We start from the raw sequence: 23353 nt of genomic DNA, 5'->3' as shown, positions 1-23353 counted from the left end.
AGTACTTTCATTTGTTCAGGGACCACATGGTGTGTTCTCTTCTATGCACTGATGAGGGAGCTGCAATAAAGACCTGGTGAGTTCTGCTGAAGTAAGATCTTGGGTATTTTCTATGGTCAGCAAAGGATCTCTTCCTGTCATTGAATACAAAGAAGTAAGCGCTTTGTTAAAACGATTTGCTATACAGCACTTCTTTTATCTAAAATATAAGGCTGTTTCAATGTTTGTGAAGTCCTAGAAGCTGGGGAAAGTCATAACACGTAACCATTGTAGGCCACAGTGATACTGTTAATCATTTCAGATATAACTCACAAAGGATTTACTGTCTTTTAAAGTTCTTTTCCCACTTAAGGGATAAATAAATCCCTTTGCTGCTCAAGCCAGGTTAAAAAAAAAAAAATCCTCAGAAACTGCTTCTAGTGTTTGAGGGCTGTTTAGAAACTTATCTTCTAGCTTCCCTATTTACAACTGCTTAAATAATTGCTCACATATTTAAAAACCATAGCACAAAATCTCATTCTTATTAAAAAAAATACGTATTTCCCTTAAGTAATATTGTCAAAGGGTACGCAAAAAAGCAAGTAGTCGGTAATGTTTTTCCTACTAACATCTGTATACCATGCAGTGATTTTAAACCATAAAATCTTCAATACAATGTACTTCATTACCTTGAATAGAGCCTGAAAATTATAAATTCACTATTTTAGATACATATTTGTTATTTGATTTTCCTTATGAGTTCAACAGATGATTTCAATACAGGGTAGGCTGTCATGCTATGACAACAAAAATCCAAAATCTCAGTGGCTTTGCACCCACAGGTTTATAGTTCACGTCTCTCAGGTCAGCGGGGTGCCCTGCTCCACCTGTTCTCAACCTCTGCGCCCAGGCTGGTGGAACAGCCACCTTCTCAGACATCAGTTGCCATGGAAAAGGGGAGAATGAGGTTAAGTCCCGGACTGCTTCCTGAAACTGTCATCTGGAAATGATGTGTCACTTCTGCTCCCTCTCGACAGCCTAAGAAAGTTTGATGGGCTTTGCAGCTCTCCTGTGCACCCAGAAAGCAGAGACCTGGCAATCTGGCGAGGAGCAAAAATGATGACTACAAACACCTTCTATCAACATCATACCTCCTCCCTTCCCCAAATCTTGGCCAGTATTTGCTTCACCATTTCCCCCACTTTTTTTAAATGATGCAGTGTGTGTCCACAGGAGTCAGTCACAGATGTAAACGCTTATGTGTGGTGGCAGGAAAGAGACTGAGACTGTAGTTTTGTGCGAGAAAGTGAGACTCAACCTGTCAGCACTGGTCCCGACCCATTTTGCAATTGGCAGCCACACCGAGGGCCCACTCAACGCAGACAGTGACAAGGGAGCAACACACGTTCCGGATTGGCTAACGTGGACTTCCACTGCCATTCCCAAGACGCAAGAGGAGCTGCTCCAAACACAAACCTACGTCAACCCCAGAAGCTCTTAGCGCCCCCTGGTCACGCCTAGACCGTTATATTCTCCCCGCCGGTGACTCAGATATGCCAACAGGGCAGCTACTGATGAGCTGCTTCCTGTTTTCCAGACATCAAGGAGTGGAGGCGGCTTCTAAGTCTCTCCCCAACTCAGATCCCCAGCACGGCCTCATCATAGCAGCTGAAGTTTCTGGAAGGGAGCAGCTGGTACATGAGCTGACAAGATGACTACTCAGTGCATCTACCGCTGTTACCATGACTACAGTAAGTCACAATACGCACAGTTCCTAGACGTGGAAACATCTTCAACAGCATAAATTCACAGATATTAAAACTGAGATGCAATAAGCACTGCAAAAGGTCACTGAAGTTCTCCCGCAGGAGTAGCAAAATGGTTTGTTTTATTAATAAAATTCTGACTAATTAGGAAAAAAAAACACCTTTTCAAACTGCAGTATGTTGTAACCCACCTGCTGCTTGCGGGTATGAAGGGGTCCAGGTACAAGTGTGTGGCAGCAGCCAGCTGGCAGTGCCTTTGACTGGCAAGGATGGCCTAAGAGTCACTCTCGCAAATTCTAACACAGAACAGTTTTGATGATCCCCGCTGCTAAGGGTCCCTCTTTATCTCTCAAACATTTCTCAGCAGGCTAGATGTCTTCGGAAAGGTGTCACTTTTCTCAATGAAACCATCTCCACAGAAATTTGACTAACTGATGAACTGATCAATGAGTCAATGAAAGAAAGGTTATGCATATTTCAAACAACACATTACACAAAACAGAAAGACAACTTATGGGTTTTTTAAATTGTTTTATTTGGGAAAAGTGCTTCTTACAAAAGGGCAGCTGCAAAATACAGAGACCTCTGTAACAATTGTTTTCTCTTAAAGTGAAAGACTGGGTGGGATCCAAGGAATCAAAGCAGTAGATGGACAACTCAGGAGCATCTCCAAGTTATTTTCAGGAAACAGAGCAACAAAACGCAGAGCTAACAATTTCCGATCAAAGAATCCTTCTAACAACTTGTCTCGTGAATCATCACTCCTCCCGCACTTCAGTGGGAAAGTGTGATTTATTACTGCAAACCAAAGATCCCACTACAAGAAACACCTTAGAACATAGTTTTGAATCACATCTGTCTACCTGCAAAGCTCAGGGATGGAATGATACAAACACCCACAAAAACAAACACAAAAACCCAACAATAAAACCCCTCAAAGGATGAAGGTTTATCAGAAAGTGCCTGGACTGGGAAGGCGAGATCATTAAACATTAAATACAACTGTGTGTCCAAGACCCAGTTTGTGTTAATAGATGGGATAACCAGACCGTGTTAACCTCTATGGCTAAGCCCATTTCTCTATTTATACAGACAGACAGCGCTAGCACTGCTCTAACAACAGCTACCGACACACTGCTTTGTCCTGTATGATCTATTTGCCACACTAGGCTGAAATGACTAAACCAAGCTTCTCCACTAAGGCTAAGAACGCCGCATCGATGCAGAAATGAGCTTATCACACACTCACACTCACACAAGCCACGTCTATCAGCCGTATGTCAACTTCCAACTCTGCATTTCTTTCATGCCACTCTATCTTTTATGTGTGTTCTTTCACAATATTCCTATCACACTAAACACAGTAAAAGTCTCAGCACATTCGCATCTGGTTACCCCGGAGATTACTAGTGTGCAATTAAACAAGGGACCAAAACCACAGAACAAGAGCACGGGGTGGGGGTTACGGGGTAGGGAACAGAGATAAAAACACAGATGTGCAGATTTCACCAGAAACCCCAAGTTTCTGTAGCAGAGGCTACTTGCCACAGTTCAGATCCTTCACCCGTCACACCTCTCCTTGGACCTCAAAGCAGGGCCAATGCTGTTACTTGTGAGTCTGAGGTCCTCAAAATGAGTGTGAAAAGTCCATGAACACTATCCTAGAACTGTGTGAACTTGGTTGAAAACAGATGATGCAACAAACCTACACTAACTGTCTGACAGTTAAGTTCATGTTACAAAAAAACTAACCTTAAGATTTATTTTTGTAACTTTTTTAAACAGAAAACAACTCACTCTGTGGGGAAAGGTGAGGGATTATTGAGAAGACAGGCCCTGGGTAAAAGTTATTCCGACAGCACCTGGAGTTGACAGGCCTGCCTAGGAAACACGGACAGTGCCACCCCACCACAGGGCACAGCTCCTGTCTGAGGCTCAGCCGACCAGTTCCCATGCCACGCCACGCTGCTATAGATCCAAGTCATAAAAATCTTCCAGCTCATCATGGAACAAGTCCCACTCGTCTTCAGAGTCTGTCAGCTCGTCCTCCCCACCTGCAGCCAGAAGCATAAGCAACATCTCCCCCAGCTCAAAGGTGACCACCTCTTCTTCGTCGTTGTCAAAGGGGTTGCTGTTCTCTCTTTCCTCAATGAGCTCCCAGAAGTGGTTCCTTCGTTGGGCCTGTAAAAAACAAGGCCATGATAGGGGTGGCACTGGCGAGTAGCATCTTCTATTCTCTTGTTTCTAAGGCAAAACGTCCAGCACACCAGAGGGCATGACGAACCAGACTTCTCATTTAGGGTTTCCACTTTACCAATCAATTCCTCCCCTCTGGTTACTTGATGCAAACAGTTTAGCCTAGCGCTTTAAGCATCCTATTTTTTTTTTCATATCCCTCCCAGTTTTCTGAGGTGGCTTTCCTCTTTTAACACTAGTCTCGCTCCCGTAATCTCCTTCCCCGGCCCCAATGTGTGCAGGGCTCCACTGAGAGCGTGTCACTTCCCCCTTTAAAAAAAGTGAGAGTTACCCGGTATCTGCTTGATGTTCCCACTTTCTGTCTCTGTGGCTCCTCTCTACGGCCATCGGGGTAGGCATGCTTGTAAAAACAGTTCCCTCCAAATGGGCAGCTCCCACGTCCTTCATCAAAATACCTGCACGCCTTGTTGCTGGAAAGGAAAATATCGCAGCCCTTATTCACAGTGGATTTCAGGTCTGTATTTGACTATCATCCGGGGTTTCTTTAAACAGGTAGGGAGAGAACCAGTGTGTCAGTTTACAGCCCTCCCCAAGGTGTGTTCTTAAACATGTGTGTGCTAACGCATGAAACACTAACAAGAAACACATTCGGTTTGAGTCTACACTGTTTAGCAGCTCGAGTACCGCAGATCCAGCAGAGCAAACCTTCTAGAAGCCTACACACAATACAGGACAACTAGAACATGGACTCAGAGTAAGGCAGCGCCCCAGGCACGGGCGTCAGCTCTCAGCAGTACAGGGTTCAGGGTAACACAGTCCCCGGCACGCAGCCCCAGGACGGTGTTACACAGCAGGACACACAACGGGCACGCATTACCGGGGTGACAGAATACACTGTACTGGGAAGTTAAGAAAGGGCAGGAAGGAGGTAGGAATGAGTACACAGCGCAGCACTGTCCTTGGCAACGTGACGCCACTCACGCTGCGCTGGGGCCTCAGCGAGGAAAGGCTGCAGCGCTCATACCTCATGGCCTCCTTGTATTTCTGAATGAGTTTCTGCTTCTCTTCTTTCTCTTCCACCCAGTACTCACTTGGAATGACAAAGTTAGATGTGATCCGGCATTCAGGGCAGGACCTGGGAAACAATGAACAGGCTGCAATGCAAATTCCCCTTCAGCGGCCCCGCTGCCTCAGGACACACCCTGGTGTGTCAGCTCCAGGTTCAGACTTAACCGACAGGCAGGGGGCAGCTCCTGCAAGGGCGCCACACACTCACACAACTGACCGTTTCTCGGAAGGCAAGACAAGCTCCTTTACAAATTCAACTCAATGGCTAGCCAGTTCATTAAAAAAATAATAACTTAGGTGAAAAAACAAAACCAAAAACAAAACAAAAGAAGACATTTCACACAGACTCCTTTTTCTTTCGTTGAAATAAATTTATTTCTTGTAACTTTGCTCTGTTTAGGTTATGCCGTTTTTGTTCAGTTATGAGAACAAGGATGGTGGATTATTGGCTAGCTTAATGAATGGAATAGGAAAGTGGAAAATGTAAAACTTCAGGAAACATACATTCAGAGCTAGATAAGTTTGTTCACTGACCTAAACTGGCTAATCCATTAAACACAATCTCCTCAGAAAAAGCACGAAGATTCTACTAAACTGATACATAGGGTTTCCTCGTTCAAATAAAAGTAGATATACCAACTAACCTAGACGCTAGCTGAAATACAAAGAAATCCCAATTAGAAGAATACCCCCGTTTCAAGATAAAATGCATGCATTTAAATGCGGTCCGTCTGGTTGAAAGTTGGCACAAGATACTAAATTCTTCCCCAAAATAGAAAGCACAAACGAAGGTTGGGGAGGAGCCTCACTTTATGATCTTGCTCTCAAATTGCTTAGCACTCCTCCACTTGCGAATACACTTGAGACAGTAGGTGTGGCTGCAGTTGGACAGGATGCCGAAGCGGCGCTCGCTGGGGTTGGCTTTCTCGTAGACGACCTCCATGCAGATGCCACACACCATGTCCTGGCTGCGCTGGACAGCAAACGACAGCTCCATGTCCTTCTCATGGGCCTCAATGCAAGACTGGGAAAGGCAGAGAAGAAGGGCAATCAAGTCACTGGACAACAACACTTCCTCTTGCCAGTTAACAGCTCACGTTCAGAGACCCAAACAGTCGGCTGAAAAGGTAAGACTCGCAGCCGGACAGTAAAAGCACCTTTGTTCCCAAGTGACTACAGGTGTGCTGACATTTTGGGACTTCACAGAAAGTCACACTGTGAGGACTCAACTTCAGGAACTGAAAAATACCCAATTTTCTCTACGGAGGGGCGCAGCTCACCCCCTGCTGTTATCCTCATTGAGCACAATTTTTCATACTAAGTTTGCTGATTTTCTGGTTTTTAGATGGAAAATGCAATCTGGATTAAGCCCCTAATATACAACCTGTCAGAAAATAAGCGTGAAGGATACCGGCATTTATTAGGTGACACAAGAATGTGTCAGATACATAATTTTCACATGAGAAAAACCAGCTTTATTGAGAGATAAATCACATACCGTATAATTCATTCAAAGTGTACAATTAAATGGTTTTTGCTGTGCAGAGAATTGTGCAACCATCACCACAGTCAACACTGGAACATTTCTGTCACCCCAACGAGAAACCCCGTCCCCATAGTAGTCACGTATTTCCCCGTGAACACACTCCCCACCCAGTCCTAGGCAACTAACCTGTAGATTTGCTTATTCAGGACACTTCATATAAATATGTAACCTTTTATGACTGGCTTTGTTCACTTAGCACATTTTCAAGGTTATCTATGTAGTAGAATATATTGGTATTTCACTTCTTTTTATTGCTGAGTAATATTCCATTGCATGGATAGACCACATGTATTTATCCATTCATCAGGTGACGGACATTTCAGTTGTTTCCACTTTGGGACTATTACAAATAATGCTGCTATGAACGTTCATATACAAATTTTTGTGGACATCACATACTTATTTTAATTGAGGTGTAATTGACATAGCATATTACACATTTTATAATCTGTAAGAAACATGCTAATTATAGGAAATGCAAAAAAGCAATAGAAAAGTTACTCATAATCCCACATAACCGCATTTTAATATATTTTATCTTTTTCCATAGGATTCAAATTACATCTATCTCACACCATGCACCACCCCTCAACAACCCAATTAATTTTATTAGAGATAATTAGTATCAAAATTGGCTCCAATAAGATTAATATAATGGCTTCGCAACAAAAAAATTTATGTTACAAATGGCTTATTAAAGCCATAACCGGTAACCGTTACCCATTGCTGTTGGGAATTAAAATGGTGCAGCAACACTGGAAGAAGAGCAACTGCCAGTTACCATATGACCCAGCAACTCTACTCCAAGACAAAGTAAAACACATGTCCACAAAAATTTACACATGAATGTTTGGCATTATTCAGAGCAAAAAGTAAAACAACCCACACGTCCGACTAACAAATAGAAAAACTGTGGTCTAGTCATACAGTGGGTTACTCAGCCATAAAAAGAACGAATGACTGATAACACACTACAACATGAATGAATCTTGAAAACATTATGCTAATGTTTTAGCCAGTCACAAAGGGCCACCTCTATGATTCCATTCATATGAAAAGTCCAGAATAGGCAAATCATGGAGATAGAAAGTAGATTAGTTTTTGCCAGGGGCTGAAGGGAGAGTGATGGAGCAAATCGATGAAGTTTCTTTCCAGGATGATGAAAATGTCCTAAAATTAGACAGAACAGGGGTAACGGTGGCACAAGCCTGTAAATGAAATGTGCATCTTAGAAAAGCTGTTAATTTAAAACAAAAAGAAAAAAGTGTAAGAAGTCTGAGGTTCTGAAAGTATGATTTCTTGATAAGCCCAGGACAGAGAATATCCCTACTTACTGATAACCATTCGGTTCACCAAAGGTTTCTCAGCAATGAACGGGCACTGCTGGGAGAGGGCAAATCTAGTCCTCACACCACTGAGCACGGAATCCGCTAAAGACTTACTTTGATGTGCTGTGATCTCTGGGCCGCGTCCACTGGGTGGAGGACCTGCAGCCCACACATGTCACAGGAGTCTCCGTGGAGATACACACAGTTCTCCCCGTATCGGCACTCTCCCACGGCGGCGTACGGGCAAAGCTGCTGCTTCGTTTCCACTGTGCTTTGCTCCTTCTCGGCGTCTTCCTTGGTCACTGAGCCCTGCAGGGGAGCGTCAGTGCAGGAAGGGGCAGCTGAAAATGTTCAAGAGGGTGGTAAAGGTCCAACACGGATACGGCAGACAAACGCTATGGTAACTGAGACCTAACTGAAAAGAACTTCACTTAAACTCCAAAACAGTCTATTGAACTAATTTCCTTGCTCTTGAAAGACATGAACTTTTCTTAATGCTGGTATTTCCGAGATTTGGCTTGTAAAAAGGAAAAACAATGTTTTATGTATTCCTTGTGAAACTGGCTTCAGTTTTTCAAAAGACTCTAAATTCATTACTATTGGGATTCAGAAAGTTTTTCACTCCACCTGTAAGTCTCAGGTAATCCCATTAAGATTAGGCTAACTGAAGATTGAAAGCAGGAAGGTGGTGAAAACTCAGCTAATTGACGACCTACTGTCTAGCCCTCTAACTTGTTTTTATTCTTCAAAATACTCACTCCGGCCACAGTAGGGCTGGCCAGGAACAAACTCAATGGCATTCACCCAGTCTTCTGAACCTGCTCCTACAGTTGCAAAGTTTGAATTTCTTGACTCGGCCTCGCCCGTATTCATTTCCACAATCGGTCCAACTGCTGATGAGAGACTTGAGGAAGCAGCAGGGGACACCTTTGCAGTTAGATCTGTACTAGTCGTTTCTTCCTGTTTCAATGGCTTGCTGTGCTCATACCTAAAGAAAAATCCAGAAGTCAGCATCAGCAATCACTGTCTAACCTGAACCCTCTAAGGGGATACGCAGGGGGCAGTGTGTACAAGTAGACACTTTGGTCAGCGTTGCTCAAGCAGCAGTTCACCGTAATCAGAAGAGTCTGGACGCTGATGGTAACCACTTTGAGCACCTCTTGTCATTGCAGAAGTCAAACGTGATTTGTATTCATCTTTTGTTATCAGCATATATTGAGTATTACAATTTTAATAGTTTTCCTTTCTTAAAATGTGTCTACATTTTTTTGGCATCCTCTGTATATGCCCTGATCCTGTCCTGGGGTTCTTGTCAAACTACTGTGCACATGAAGCACCTGGGAAATTGTTAAAGGCAGATACCTAATTTCTAATTCTGGAGTGGAGCCCCCGATTCTGCATGTCCAACAAGGTCCCCCCCCAACATGAGGCTCATACTACTTCTGGTCCAGGGGCCACATTCTGAGCAGCAGGGCCACAGAGCAGGGCGCAGAAAACTTGAAAAGGTCAAATACGTAATAAGTATTTCAGGCTTTGTTGGTTATACTGGTCAATTGTCACAGGTATTCAACTCTGCAACTGCAGTTCGAAGGCATTATTTAAATAACTATGTGTGGCTGTGTTCCAATATAACTTTATTTACAAAAAGAGCCTTTGGCCAGGTTTGGCCTACAGACCATCGTTTGCCCACCCCTGACCTAGACCATCAGTGGTACCTCAGTTTTCGAACGTAATCCACGAGCTCTGAAACATTCGAAAACAGCCGACAGCTAGGCCTCAGGATCTTGCACTCAGGGGAAGCTGCGTGACATACTGGACTTCCGAGTCGTGTTCGAAAACCGAAGCATGTACTTTCGGTTTATGGCATTCATAAACCAAAATGTTCGTCAACAGAGACGTTCGAAAACCGAGGTACTACTGTATTTCCCTTCAAATGCCACTCTAGTCAGGAGTTTCAGATAGTTAACAATCTACAGTTCCCATGGCAACTCTGCTAAAGAGCCTGTGCGGCGAAGATTGATAAATCAAAGCAAGGCTGACACTCAAATTTGGCAAGTGGAAATGAGGAACATTCTACCGACACATAAATTAAAGTGACCCCGTTATTAAAAGGGAGACACAGTACTGAGCACATATACGTGTGTTTGCTTTTCCTGCATCCATTCATTCACCTACTTCCTTCCTTTCCTGTGGGGAGCGGGCCGTGCGCTGACAAGGGCCTTGCAGCCTGCAAGGTCATTCCCATGGGAAGCCTCACCTCAGCAATCTTCCCAAAAGTACCAGATAACACTAATGCAGCCACAGACATACCAACTGGCCAGTACACAAAATAAAATGTTCTAATAATACCTGCTTGTTCTGCTAATACTTGTGTGTTTAGATAACTACTCTAAGACTGTATAAAAACTGTGTGTGTGAAATAAAAACTGCGCCACTGCTCCGCCATCTGTGGATGGTGGACCTCCCGTTTCCCAGCTTTCCTGTCTGTGTCTTTTCTCAATCTCCTCCTCACCCTTCCCTTCAGGCCGAGCCCTCCTGGCTGCACGGGCCGCGGCACTTTCCCAAATTCTTACCCTACACCTCATTTTCTCTTCTCATTCCTTTTCATCTGTAAAATTTATCATTAAACCACATCTCCAAGTATATAGAAAAACTATTTCCTTCAAAAAGCAACTTTCTGCCTGAGAAAATCCTCACAATTCTTTGAGCACTTTCTGTTGAGGCATTCAGACACCATAAATTAACAATGGACATAGTAAATCTAAACTGTGTCGTAACTTATAGTATGTATCTAGCAGTTCTTATAATTAATTAATTGGGCAATGCTAACTATTTGTTTTATAGGTGTCTACATCTAAAAAAGAAGTGAAACATAAAGACTGTCATTTAGCTTATGGAACAATTGTTGAGCAGGTTTATCTTTATATTATATTATCCCAAACCTTTATATGCCTCCTCTTAAGTATTCAGTAAACTACTTTGCTTTTCAGTGCAAGGAATTTGAGTATCTTGTTATCAGCTACAAAAACCCAATGCATTTTATTCCATAGACTGCAATCAATGCAAGCTGAGGAATGAGAAGGAACTATCATGAATATGCTTTCGTTTTTAATCATCTCACTCCATCATCAAAAAACTGTGATGGAAGCACTGTCATCATTTTAGGTGACACAGATGACGTAACTGTCAAATAAGCGGTGTCCCAGGTCTACAGTGACTCTAAAGCTGCTCTGTCCAGTATTGTGGCCACTGGCTGTATCCGCTATAAACGATTCCCTCCATGAGGAGTTACATTATTTGAAATTCCGGCGTTGCCAAGTTGTATAAAAAGATCCCTACATAGTAAGAGTGAAAAGTAGATTTCTTGGGGGAGGGAGGTTATCACTTTGTGAGGGGTGTAAACGTCTAATTATGTTGCTTTGTACTTTTCTAATAAAAAATGTTATGACTGATAAAAAATATATAATTATACACACACACACACACACACACACACAAAGCTTTAATAGAAAAAAAAAGTAGGTCCCCAGGTATAGCTTGAACAAGAAAACAAGTAGTCATGGAACCAGCCCTTCCATAAGATTCCTTCCTTAACTAGTGTGTAACCAAGCTCATGATAATCACCTGTCTCAGCCTGTCCTAAACACTTTTCACCTAACGTCCCTTTCCCGGCAGACTATTAGTAGTACATATAGGTTTCCCTAAGTCCTTTCATTTTATCCTAAGAGCTCTAAACCCAGCTCAATCAGGATTATTCCCCAGAGGCAGGTGTACAAAGAAAACCGAAAAGAAACGCCGTTCACTAGGTGACTCCTGGGCCTAAGTGCCATGGCCTCCCCCCACTGTCTGTCACAAGGAAGCCCACTCCTTGTACCCCCCGTCCTAGGCTGCGGGGGGCCTTGTATCCTCTCCCCCAAGGAATGCCGGTAGGGGCTGGCAAAGCCACCTGAAAAATAAGCTGACTGACACACACAGTCTAGGCCTGGGCTCAAATTTCTTCAATTTAACCTTAGTTCCCATTCCACCTACATGGGCTAATCAGATGAGTTCCACTTCTGAAATAGGACACTGACTCTGTTAATACATAGCCATACGTTTCCTCTTCTGTCACACAGCCTATTCTCCGGTATGTTCTGGGCATGTTAGTCTTGTCCCCATTCTTACCAACATTCAATTCCTCTCTCCCCAGACATGGTTTACAAGGATTCTCAACAGACCAACTAGTCGGGGAATCCAGTTCCTCTACAATTAAGCTGCTCTGGAAAACCTAAGAAGACCATCCTACTACAAAGAATTGCTCATCAGTAACTTTCCCCACCCCATTAATACCGTGACTGCAAAGACATAGTTGGGGGTTTTGTTTTTTCGAGGAGTGGCACTGTGCCCTTTCCAGCAATATTGCAATGAAGAAATTAGAAGAGAGCAAAATAAATGACTCCTAAACTCAGATGTCAGAGGTTCCACTTCTGAGCTCCCACAGTCACATGAAAAAGAACTTTTTCTTTTTCCCTACCCTTACCAGATTTCCTAGAACAGGTGTGAGATGGCCTTACATTAATATCCCACCCATTAATAATTTCTTAGTCTTCTGCACTCTAAGCATTTGAACCCAATAGCTGACACAATTCTTTTCTGATTAACAGGACACTGAAACTGGCTGTGACATTGCCAAAATGTCTCACCTAGTGTGACGGTTTAGAGTATGTCCCAAATTCATTCTTTGATACTCCTCCCTTCAAAAGGTGAAGCCCAATCTCTCTCGTCTTGAAGGTGGACTGGAATTAGTGACTTGCTTGTAATAAACAAAATATAGTGGAAGTGACCGTGTGTGACTTCCGAGACTAGGTCATAAAAGGCGCTGTGGCTTCATCCTTGCTGTTGCTCTTGAATCACTTGCTCTGGGGAAAGCTAGCTGCCAGGTGTGGACACTCAAGTAGCCCTACGGAAAAGTCCACGTGGTGAGGAACTGAAGTCTCCCACCAGCCGACATGAGGGAGCCATCTTAAAAGTGGCCCTCCAGCCCCCACCAAGACTTCAGATGATGGTAGCCCTGGCCAAACTCCTGACTGCTACGTCCTGGGAGTCTGAGCTAGGATCTCCCAGTGAAGCCACTATCAGATCCCACACCCTCAGAAACTATGAGATAATAAATGTTTTATGGCTTTCAAGCTGCTAAATTTCGGGATAATTTGTGTAACATCAATAGATAACTAAGACACCTATATATTTTCTATACATTTTCTGAACCCATTATTGCTGAATTGCAATTTAATAGGATTATGGCACCAATTCAATGAGTGACAGCGATTACTTCATAACTAATCCCTTTTGGTTCTCTAACATTCTGAGACTCGAGAGACATTCTTGAAGCTTTGCCCCTAAATTTTAGCTTAAGTGGTTTTGGGAACTCAAGGGCTTTCAGGAAAACTTAGTTGAATGACAGATCTTTTTTTTTTTTTTTTATTAAATTCATCAACCCCAAACTTTTTTTTTTTTTCTTTAACAGGACTTTATTTGGGAACAGTGTGTATGTACTTCCAGGCCTGTTTTCCAAGTCAAGTTGTTGTCCTTTCAATCTTAGTTGTGGAGGGTGCCATTCAGCTTCAAGTTGTTGTCCTTTCAGTCTTAGTTGTGTCGGACGCAGCTCAGCTCCAGGTCCAGTTGCCGTTGCTAGTTGCAGGGGGCGGAGCCCACCATCCCTTGCGGGACTCGAGGAATCGAACTGGCAACCTTGTGGTTGAGAGCCCACTGGCCCATGTGGGAATCGAACCGGCAGCCTTCGGAGTTAGGAGCATGGAGCTCTAACCGCCTGAGCCACCAGGCCGGCCCCTGAATGACAGATCTTAACTAGTAACCTAAATACGCTGTTCCAAATGCCTACGATCCCTAATTCACACGAAGAACAACTGAAACCAGTCCCAATGGGTCTAGTATGCACCTCATCCTTGGTCTTAGAAAGGAAATGCCGGGTACAAACATCCCTTCACCACACTCTCTCTGCAGAACCTACTCCTTAGGCATCAAATAAAGACTGTATCACTACATTTCCTCCAAGCGAGAGATTTCTTTCTGTCAGTGTACTACCATTCCTAAGGAGTCCTTCTCAAAGCATTATTTTCAATCTGTTACTTATAAAACGATCAGGATTATCTATTGTACCCATTTTTCCCCAACCTCCAATCTGCCCCTGAACCAAATTTGTAAACAAATTCTTACCTGCAGCGATCTCCGTAAATACAGTAGCCTCGCTGGAAATACTTGCACACTACGCCGTATGGACTGTCAGAGAGGTCATGCGAGTAGCGACAGTTATCGCCTTCCTTACAAACCCCATGCATGAAATACCTGTGAGACAAAGAACCACAAAGTTGGATTTAAAAAGATGAGAAAGCCAACACACAAAGCAGAACTCGACGGGATGCCCATCAAGTCATCCCTCACGGTGCCACAGGAAGGCTGCCTACAGACACAAGCACCGAGTTGGATTTAAACTTTCAGTCCTCATTCACTTTGCCTCTGCAGGTTAAGTCTGACCACTGTTCTCATTTTACAGTCCTGGAGGAGCGGGGTTGCTTCTAGTTTTCCACTAACTTTAGCCATAATGGCAGCTCTATCTGTAAAAAAAAAAAAAATCAAAGAGAAAGAAGCAACGGAGACTGGAATGAGTCAACTACTCTAAAGTATTTCACTTCTTCAAGAAACCACTTTAATTCTTTAAAAGCCACGTGAAAATCTACAAGCAAAATTTGCTTCAAAAGGAAAGGCAAAGGGAAATCACTTTAGCCCTTCGTTTCGCAGGCAGCTGTCCCTCTGCCTGAAACGCTTCCATGTGGACCTAACTAGCAGTTTCCAAACAGCAAGTATCCGAGTGTGTGACTCAGTAAATAGCTCCTAAGTAGACCTGGGCCAGCAGCGTCAGCATCACCTGGGGATTTTCTAGAACGGCAAATTTTGAGGCCTTACCTGAGACCAACTAATCTGTAATTGGAAGGTGGGAGGGCAGCTAACGCACGCAGCAGTCTGCATTTCTCTAAGTCATTCTGAACCAGGGACGTGAAAAGGGTCTAATTGTGAAAAGTGAGCACTACCACACACAGCCCCACCAGCCCAGCGCTGGCTTCTGTGGGTGTTCTTTTTATTCTTTGGTCCTGGATAGGGTCTTCTCTTGAGGAAGGTTATGAAGATTTATTGTTGACAGGCTACACCGCCCCAAATACGCACCTGGGGATGGATAGAATAGCAATAAATACATTTTACCTGCCCACTGATTTGAATGATACTTAGAAAAGAGTCATGTTTACCTAAAGAGCCTTGACAAAGGCTGCCCCAAATTGAAATGTGAAAGAACATGGTAAGAAGTCAAATTATAACTATAATTAACCTAATTTCAACTGTTACTAGGTTTAACTTAATCTAAGATGGGTTTAAGCTTTTCCAACAGGACTTTCTGCAAGCTTTGAAGCTGTTTGAGAGTCACATAACCCAAATTTGAGCTAAACCACTAGTACCAATAGATAACGAAGAAATTAACACTTAAAACAAAATAAACAAGTCAATAATAATTATATTGTCATCACCACAGTCTGTAATCATGCTATAAAAGTATCTATAAAAGTATCTACAGTTGAAATAGGTTATTAATTTGAAACAGTGTCACTGTTTGAATAGCTGCTTTCTGTCTGATCCCCAGTGGGAACACGTCCACTCTCACGTTCTAAACACAAGACAAAGGTATCCATACTTTCCTTATTTCCTTGAGTCAGTTGCAAGTCAGAGATGTCCATTTTAAGGTTTGATAAAATATCCGCCTAGAGATTGCAAGCTGGGCAGATAGCTCCTAAATCTCAGGCACAATACTAGGAATTACGTTTGTTCTTAAATCCTATTCTGCCATGTTTCCATTCATTCAATTGTTGCACTTAGGTTTTATGTCAAATTATGTCTTCTACTAATCACTACCTGATAGCTGCTGACCTTAACCTTTGTTTTTTTAAATCAGTTGCTTCAAGAAATTCAACTCCCGGGCCGGCCCGGTGGCTCAGGCGGGTTGGAGCTCCATGCTCCTAACGCCGAAGGCTGCCAGTTTGATTCCCACATGGACCAGTGGGCTCCCAACCACAAGGATGCCAATTCGATTTGACTCCCGCAAGGGATGGTGGGCTGTGCCCCCTGCAACTAACAATGGCAACTGAAGCTGAGCTGCACCCTCCACAACTAAGACTGAAAGGACAACAACTTGACTTGGAAAAAGTCCTGGAAGTACACACCGTTCCCCAATAAAGTCCTGTTCCCCTTCCCCAATAATAATAATAATAATAATAAAATCTGGAAAAAAAAAGGAATTCAACTCCATGATCCTGGCACTTTATAGTTCAGCACAACACGCTTCCTTAGAACTGCAAACACACACACACCACTATTACTTTTTGACATCCATGATGACTGAAAACTGTTCTCTAGAATCCAAAATGACAGAGTGAAAATTAAAGTCAGCAGATGGATTGACTGCCCTAAGACAGTGAAGAGTGGTCTATTAGCACTTTTTGGCCACAAGCACACATAATATAGCAGATGACCAAGAGTGAAGGGAACAAGGGCAAACTTGGAGATGGGGCTGGATAGCTCGGGAAGGCTCTGCAGGGCCTTGTATGCGATCTTAGAGCAGTAAGAAAACCACTGAAGGACTTGAAACAAGGAAGTGTCAGAATCAGACTCAAATTTTAAAATGCTACATTAAAGACATCTAGATATCATATCTTGCCACAAGAAAATTTTAAGTACCTGGAGTAGCTTAGCCAGAAGACAAAGGAATCACCTTTTCCAGCCCATTCCTGACAAAGTGAATACTGTATGTGGGAAGCTCCATCATAGATCTGGCTCAACATCAGGACTGAGAAACAAAACTATCCAGCAATGAAAGAACTTCCTGAGGTCCAAAATGAGCCTCACTGGAGGAATTCAAGCAGACACAATATCACCGGATGCTGCATAAGCGACACACACTCGGATACAAGCCCTGATTAGTTACTGCCAAACAATAAGTATTATTTCACATGTTGCTGCATGTGTATGGTCTGGGTTTTTTGGTTTGTTTCACTTCTAACACTGTTGGTATACCCAGAATTACAGACAGTCCTCACCATGAAATCCCTTCTCGCCAACCCATCTCTGTGGAAGTCTGAGAGATTACTGACACGATAGCATCAGGTAACAGGAAAAGGAAAAGGCAACCCACTCCCGAGAATTTCTCCCCAAAACCAAACCAATCAAAATAACTTCTTTTGTTTTTAAATGCCACCACCAAAAAGCCACCATTCAAAGCCACCTGATGCCACTGCCCATGCTGAGCCTGTCTTCAGTGACAAGCTGGGCCATTTCCTTCCACTTTGAAGACGCGATGGCTCCAAGCAGACACTCTCCAGTAATAAAAACAAATAAACTGACTAGAAAAACCCTTACTGCTCTACCTCTTGGAAACCTAAGCATGGTCACGGAGATACATTACAAGAAACACCAACAGCAGCTTGTGACGGTACAAGAGAACCGAACAACACCCCCACAGTACCTCCAGACAGCATAACAACCTCTCTGGGGATGTACAGAAAGTACAGATTCATGTGGCATTTAGTCACATAATCTGGTTACATTTCTTACTTTGATATTTAATTTTTGATGAGGGCACGTCCCATTTCGCAAACTAGTTTGTAAATAATTCCTGTTGGTCAAGGATCACGGTTTATTCTGCCTTTTCTCTCCTACTGTGCCTATACAGATAATACATACTTGTTTAACTGTAGAAGACAGCTAAAGTGTCAAGATGAATCAGTCCCAGTAGCAAGTAAGTTTCCAGCCCAAGAGAAGAAAAAATATTCTGTAATGCCATCCCTTCAAAAAAACCCTATAATATAATAGTTGCCCAGTAATGAATTTCACTATAAATATCACAGCACTTGGACAGACTTTCTGGAAGAATTTCCGTCATTTTTAAGCTATATTAACTACACTTAAAGAACTCATCTACCACTGTAGAAGCACTCTGATAAAGCAGTGTCTAAGTAAGTGGTAAGTAAAAATTACAATTTGCAAGTTATAACTTTTCTTTTAAGTATTAATTGTTTGAACCCCACACGCTCAAGGAAGCTAGAAGCAATAGCACTTCTATTTCATAATATTCCTCCAAACGGCCTGGTGGGGGCAGCATAACACAGTTCCTTGGGACAGGTATGCATAGGTTTTTCTTAAGCAGTAGAAATAAAATACCAGAGAATTTCAAAAGAAATAGTAACTAACAAGAAAATACAGATGACCCTAAGCAAGTAAAAAATATCAAACAACAACAAAAAACACACAAATATCCATCATCCAAAAAACTCCTAACTTCTAAGAGGATTATACCCTAAGTAAAGAAACCTGCCTCAGTCCAATTCCTAGATCTGAGGGGAACTAGGTACAAACACTGGAACACATCACTATTTTGAATTCTCTTCAAAGGGGCTTTCGCTATCAAACACACTGAAAATATTTATAATACAACGCATTTCTGCATTCCCTTTGACAGCTAGCCCTGTCTTTCACTGTAGGCACGAATGCTGAATTACTGAATAACCGAGTGACGTGGTCCTGGAAAGATATACATGGTCCATTAAGTCTTTTGTCTTTGCTAATTTATGAGTGGTTTTAAATAAAGAAAAGCAGAGGAATCTTACTAGTATACACTACAGTGGATAATTTTAGGTGTGGATTTGTCGACATCAATTCAAGCACTTACTGAGTTTACTAGCTCCTGAGTAAAGCCCTACAGCCCTAAAGCAAAAGCTAGACAGGCTTGTATTTAAAAAAATCTAAGCAATCACATCTACACCTGTGTCCTTTACATAGTGCTTTTTTTCAAAATATTGCATTACTGAGCTATGGAAATTTCTTAAATACATAAATCTATCAGTTCGTGGGCAAAGAATTCCCACTGGTCTAGGACACATCTAGGCTATTTCATTAGGATATTAATTAAAGATCTAAAGACAGGCAAAGAGGAATGATTAGCATGGTAAGTTAAGCTGTTTTGAATTCTGATGATACTGGTGAGGAACTAGAAAAGGGGAAACAGAACAGGGAAAAGTACCTAACAGAAGGGAAAGTCAAGTGTGGGAAGTGACAATGAATTACTGTGAAGAGATGTAAAGCTGGGCTCAAGTTTCAAACACAACAGGTTAATAATGAGATAAGTAGATCAGGTTGGTGATGGGTTTTCAAGGCTAGACTATATTTAGATTAGAGATGGTGGGACAAATGTAGGCACCCTATGGAGTCCTTAAAGAACTCAAATATTCACAGAAGATTATTGTCAATGTATGAATGTAGACTGGGACGCAGGGTAGAAAGTTCAGGAATATAAAGGTTACAATAGTTCTTTTAGGATTCAACCAGCACACATAAAATAAATCAACTACAGCACTGTAGAGAGAAAGAGAAACTGACTCAAATAATTGGCTCCATGAATAGGAATTTTAAAATTCTCATTTTAGGGATACCGCATTTGATTCAATTCTTGGGATCTACAGACGACTGGTAAGAGAAGCTACCTAAAATAGCTTTTATGTTTTCTCCATCCCGTTACTGAAAATAAACATAATTAAGCTTATCATTCACGCCTTGAATGCATCATATTAAAGACCGAGAACGTTTCGATCTCGCTCTTAATACTAGAACAGCGAGTTCTGTATATTAGGAATATTTTATGTATCTCCATAGAAATTACCCCACGAAAACTGGCATTTCGGTTGGATTTTTTTACAACCGAAATGAGTAAAGCTTCTAGTCCCACTGATCCCTTTTTTAAAATCCAAGTATGACATCCAATTAAATGCCCTAACCTTCTGTGTGCTGCTCGATAATTTTCTACATGCGTATATACACGTTCGTGTAAGCGCCATCCACAAATTACTTTTTTTAAAAAAAAACCGTTTTCATCCGACACACCAAACCAACACTAAACGTCTCCCCTCCCGGAGCGAGGTTTTTGACTCCCTTCAGGAGATACGTGGCTTTCAAAAGAGAAACTGTTCGCCGGGGGAGGGGAACGCAGCTCGTAAAATCTAAGGCGGCGGATAGGACCCCGACCCGGCACCGGGTTCGGAGACAAAGCTCGGAACCGCCAACCGCGATAAACCTACAAAGAAATAACAAAAGCTACTTGTGCGGCTGGGGCGGGGGGCGGGGAGACGCGAGCAGACGTTACAAACGGATGACACGGAGCAGGACTCGGCAGCCAGGCCACCGCGCCGGGACTCGCGCCGGCGTTCCCGGGCCCAGCAGGCTCGCGGGGAGGCCGGCGCCAAGCGTGACGCCATCCCTTCCCGAACCTGCGGAGCCGGAGGCCAAGGGTGGGTGGGGGGGATCGGCGACAATAAAAGGAGGGAGGAGTCACCCTACCTCTCCCTCTGCGCGCCGCGCCGCACGGCCGGGCGCGGGGAGGGCGGCGGGCGGCGCGGCGGTTCCGCAGCGAGGGCTCGCGCGCCCGGGCCTCGGCGGCCGGCGGGGGTTGACGCAGCGCGGGCGGGGCGGCCGTGGGGACGGCGACCGCGGCGAAACGCCGGCTGCTCTCCCTCCTCCGCCCGCCCGCCCGCCCCTTCCTCCGCAGCCGCGGCCCCCCTCCCCGCGCCGGCGCCGGCCCGCGCAACGTCTCACCTGCAGGTGACCTGCTTAGTCCAGCCGCCGCCGCTGCCGCCTCCCCCTCCCCCCGCCCCCGGGGACGGGGAGGTGACTGTGGGGATAGGGGTGGGGGAGGCCGCTGCCACCGCCGCCGCTGCCGCTCCTGCTCCTGATGGTGTGGCTGTTGTTCCGGGAGCTGCAGCCTCCGCCATTACTGTTTATCCCACACAGCAATGGCACCGGAACTTCCGGATCACATAGTTCCGGTCCGGCTGCGGGGAGGAGAAGGCGGCGAGGCGAGGGGAGGGGAGAGGAAGGAGGCCGAAGCGCCCGCTGGCTCCCCTCGGCCCCGCGTCGAGTCTCCGAGCGCTCTAGCGGCTCGAGCTACTGGCCTGAGCCGGAGAGCCCGCGGCCCGCCCCTAGCGCCCTGATTGGTGGACGAGACCGCTCCGCCTGAGAGGGGCGGGGCGGGGGGCGGGCTCCGGCAGGTGAGCCCCACCCACTGCTGCCCCCAGGCTCCACATCCAGGGAACCAAAGTCCAAAGGCGAGAGTACCCAGAAGAGTACTTTATAGCAGAGGCTGAGGCAGAAGAGTGGCGGGGCTGGGGGGCGGGAATTTGGGGTCTGGCTTTGAATTCCAACTTTCCCACTTACTGGCTCTATCGATTGTGATGTATGAACTCGGGCTGGATATCCATTTTCTGAGCCTCAGTTTCCCCATTTCTCAAAGGGGAATGACAGCAGGCTCCACCTCGCAGGGTTGCTGTGAGGATTATATGATAAGCGTGGCGATCACTGAGCTTAGTGCCTGGAGCACAGTGAACACTTAATGTTTTCCCTGACTCTTCCAGGCAGAGCTGTGATAGCCAAGTCTGAGACTAGCATGGTGGCTTAGCAAAGGCTCCAGTCGCTTTTCCCACTCCTAGCGATAATACTTGTTTTTGCGCAAGTTAACTTACCACTTAGTGCTCCTGCTTTCTTCAACTCTAACAATAAGTCTAACAAAAAGTAAATAATTTAAAAATAATAATAACAATACCTACCCGAGGGGTGGTTGAGATAATTAAATGAGTCCATGTAAATCCCTTAGCATTGCATTTCACTTGGCAGTTAATACTTGATAGATAACAAATAACAAAAGGTGTCTGAAATATCCCAGCTTCTAAGAGTTATTTTAAAAACTATGAAAATTAAAGAGTTTTCAATCCTACTTGCCCATTAATGCCCACTGTCCACTCAGATGCTGCATATTAAATCCTGACCTTCCACAGGCAATTTTAATAAGCCCTTAGATTTGCTTTTCTATAGCCTCCCTTGAGAAAGTGAAAATCCACTCTACTGATAATCAGACCGCAATGTACCCAATAGATACAAACAAGGACAGTGGAAAAGCCAGCAGAAAACACTGTTTCTCCCGAGGCCACACCATGGCAGAAAAGACTAACAATCCCCTTCTCTTGAGTAATGACAGCTTTTTCACTAATGACTTCCCCAGACCCCCTTCATCACTCCCTCCTACCTCCCACAGATTGCTGTTTACTGCCCCACCACATGACAGCATGCAACCCAGAGCTGGTCTCCTCCCCCAGAATCACCCAGCATGAGCTTCAGTGCTGCAAGAAGTCCCCCCCACTCCCCTTTTCAAGATGCCCATTTCTCTGCTGCACAGTCCCCACTGCTGCGGCAAGTTAATAAATTTAAGTTTGTTGGACCACCGATGTATTCCTGATAGTCTTTATTAAGTATCATCAGCCAAGTAGTAAATTGTGTGGGGTTTCGTTTTTTGTTTGTGTTTTTTTTTTTTTATGTTAAGAAAAAGGGTCACTTAAAACAATTCTGTTTTAGGGCAATCCTCCTGTAAATTATGAATTGTTTTTGTCTCTTTACTAGTGCCCTCAGCTGGAAGTGGTGCCCAGCTCAGAGCCCTCAGTGTGATCATCTAAGATCATAAAAGATCTGAGTCTCAGTGATATATCTGCAAGACCCTGGGCCTGAATTTAGGACATAATTCAGACCTAGTCCTAAAATGGAGGAAGGATGGGACCCAACGCTGTCCACAAGCTGTTACGTAAATTCTGAACCAAGAGACCAAAAAGCTTGACAAGTCAAGTCCCATCATTATCAGAGTTTGTTAAGGAAACTTACCTGCAAGGCTTGTCTTAGATGGAGGACAGACGACAAGGATCTCCTCCATGCCACGTGGAAGGTGCTGAAGGATTATATAGGACCGGGCAGGATGGATGGGCGTACTGGGCGTGACCCACCCCAGATACGAGGAAAAATGCTTACATGCTTGCCTGGGGCAGGGCAATCACCTGTTCCAGGAACCAGCATGCCTGGGGCATGAGGGTGTGGGAAGGCAGTCAGTAAGGGGATCTGGGGAAGTAATCTGTTCTGGCCTCAATCTACCTGGATCTAGCTTGAGGGTCCAGCAGCAGTCACGTCACTGAATAGTCTGTCCTCCACACAAGCCCACCCCAACCGAGCCTGCCTTCTGAATTTTAGATCTTCCCACTCAACTCTGCAGCTATGTCTCTCTGCTCCAAGTCCTGCATGGAGGGTTTCAATCAGGGTTCGTCCTCAGTGGCCTGGTGTGAGGCCTCTCCCCTTCTCAGACCCCATCTCTATTCTGCCCCGTTCTAGCTTCTCTCCACGAACTTTGGCCTCATGCTGACCCAGACACACTAGTCACACACTCCCAGGGTCTTTACATTAGCTGTCCCGTCTGCTGGGAACCTCATCAGCCAGACATTTGCTTGGCTAGCCCCTCCAAGCTTCTGCCAAGTCTCAACAAGAAATTCTCAAATCTTTCAAAATATTGC

The 23353-nt window shown here is 44.3% G+C and overlaps 1 protein-coding gene across 1 annotated transcript; it reads right to left on the bottom strand.

Annotated features, from left to right (window-relative positions):
• Positions 1 to 2252: 2252 nt before the first annotated feature.
• MKRN1 (makorin ring finger protein 1) lies at positions 2253 to 20912 on the bottom strand. Its single transcript, XM_033098928.1, has 8 exons — positions 20568 to 20912; positions 14100 to 14228; positions 8642 to 8871; positions 7998 to 8224; positions 5819 to 6033; positions 4966 to 5076; positions 4273 to 4411; positions 2253 to 3926 (listed from the first exon to the last, which is right to left on the bottom strand). Exons 1-8 carry the CDS (start codon positions 20741 to 20743, stop codon positions 3714 to 3716), a joined length of 1440 nt encoding a protein of 479 aa, XP_032954819.1. The 5' UTR covers positions 20744 to 20912; the 3' UTR covers positions 2253 to 3713.
• Between the last annotated feature and the right edge of the window lie 2441 nt (positions 20913 to 23353).

This window comes from Rhinolophus ferrumequinum, chromosome 26 (assembly GCF_004115265.2).
Source record: "Rhinolophus ferrumequinum isolate MPI-CBG mRhiFer1 chromosome 26, mRhiFer1_v1.p, whole genome shotgun sequence".
NCBI classification, from domain to species: Eukaryota; Metazoa; Chordata; class Mammalia; order Chiroptera; family Rhinolophidae; genus Rhinolophus; species Rhinolophus ferrumequinum.
This window is presented reverse-complemented; position numbering and strand designations above follow the sequence as displayed.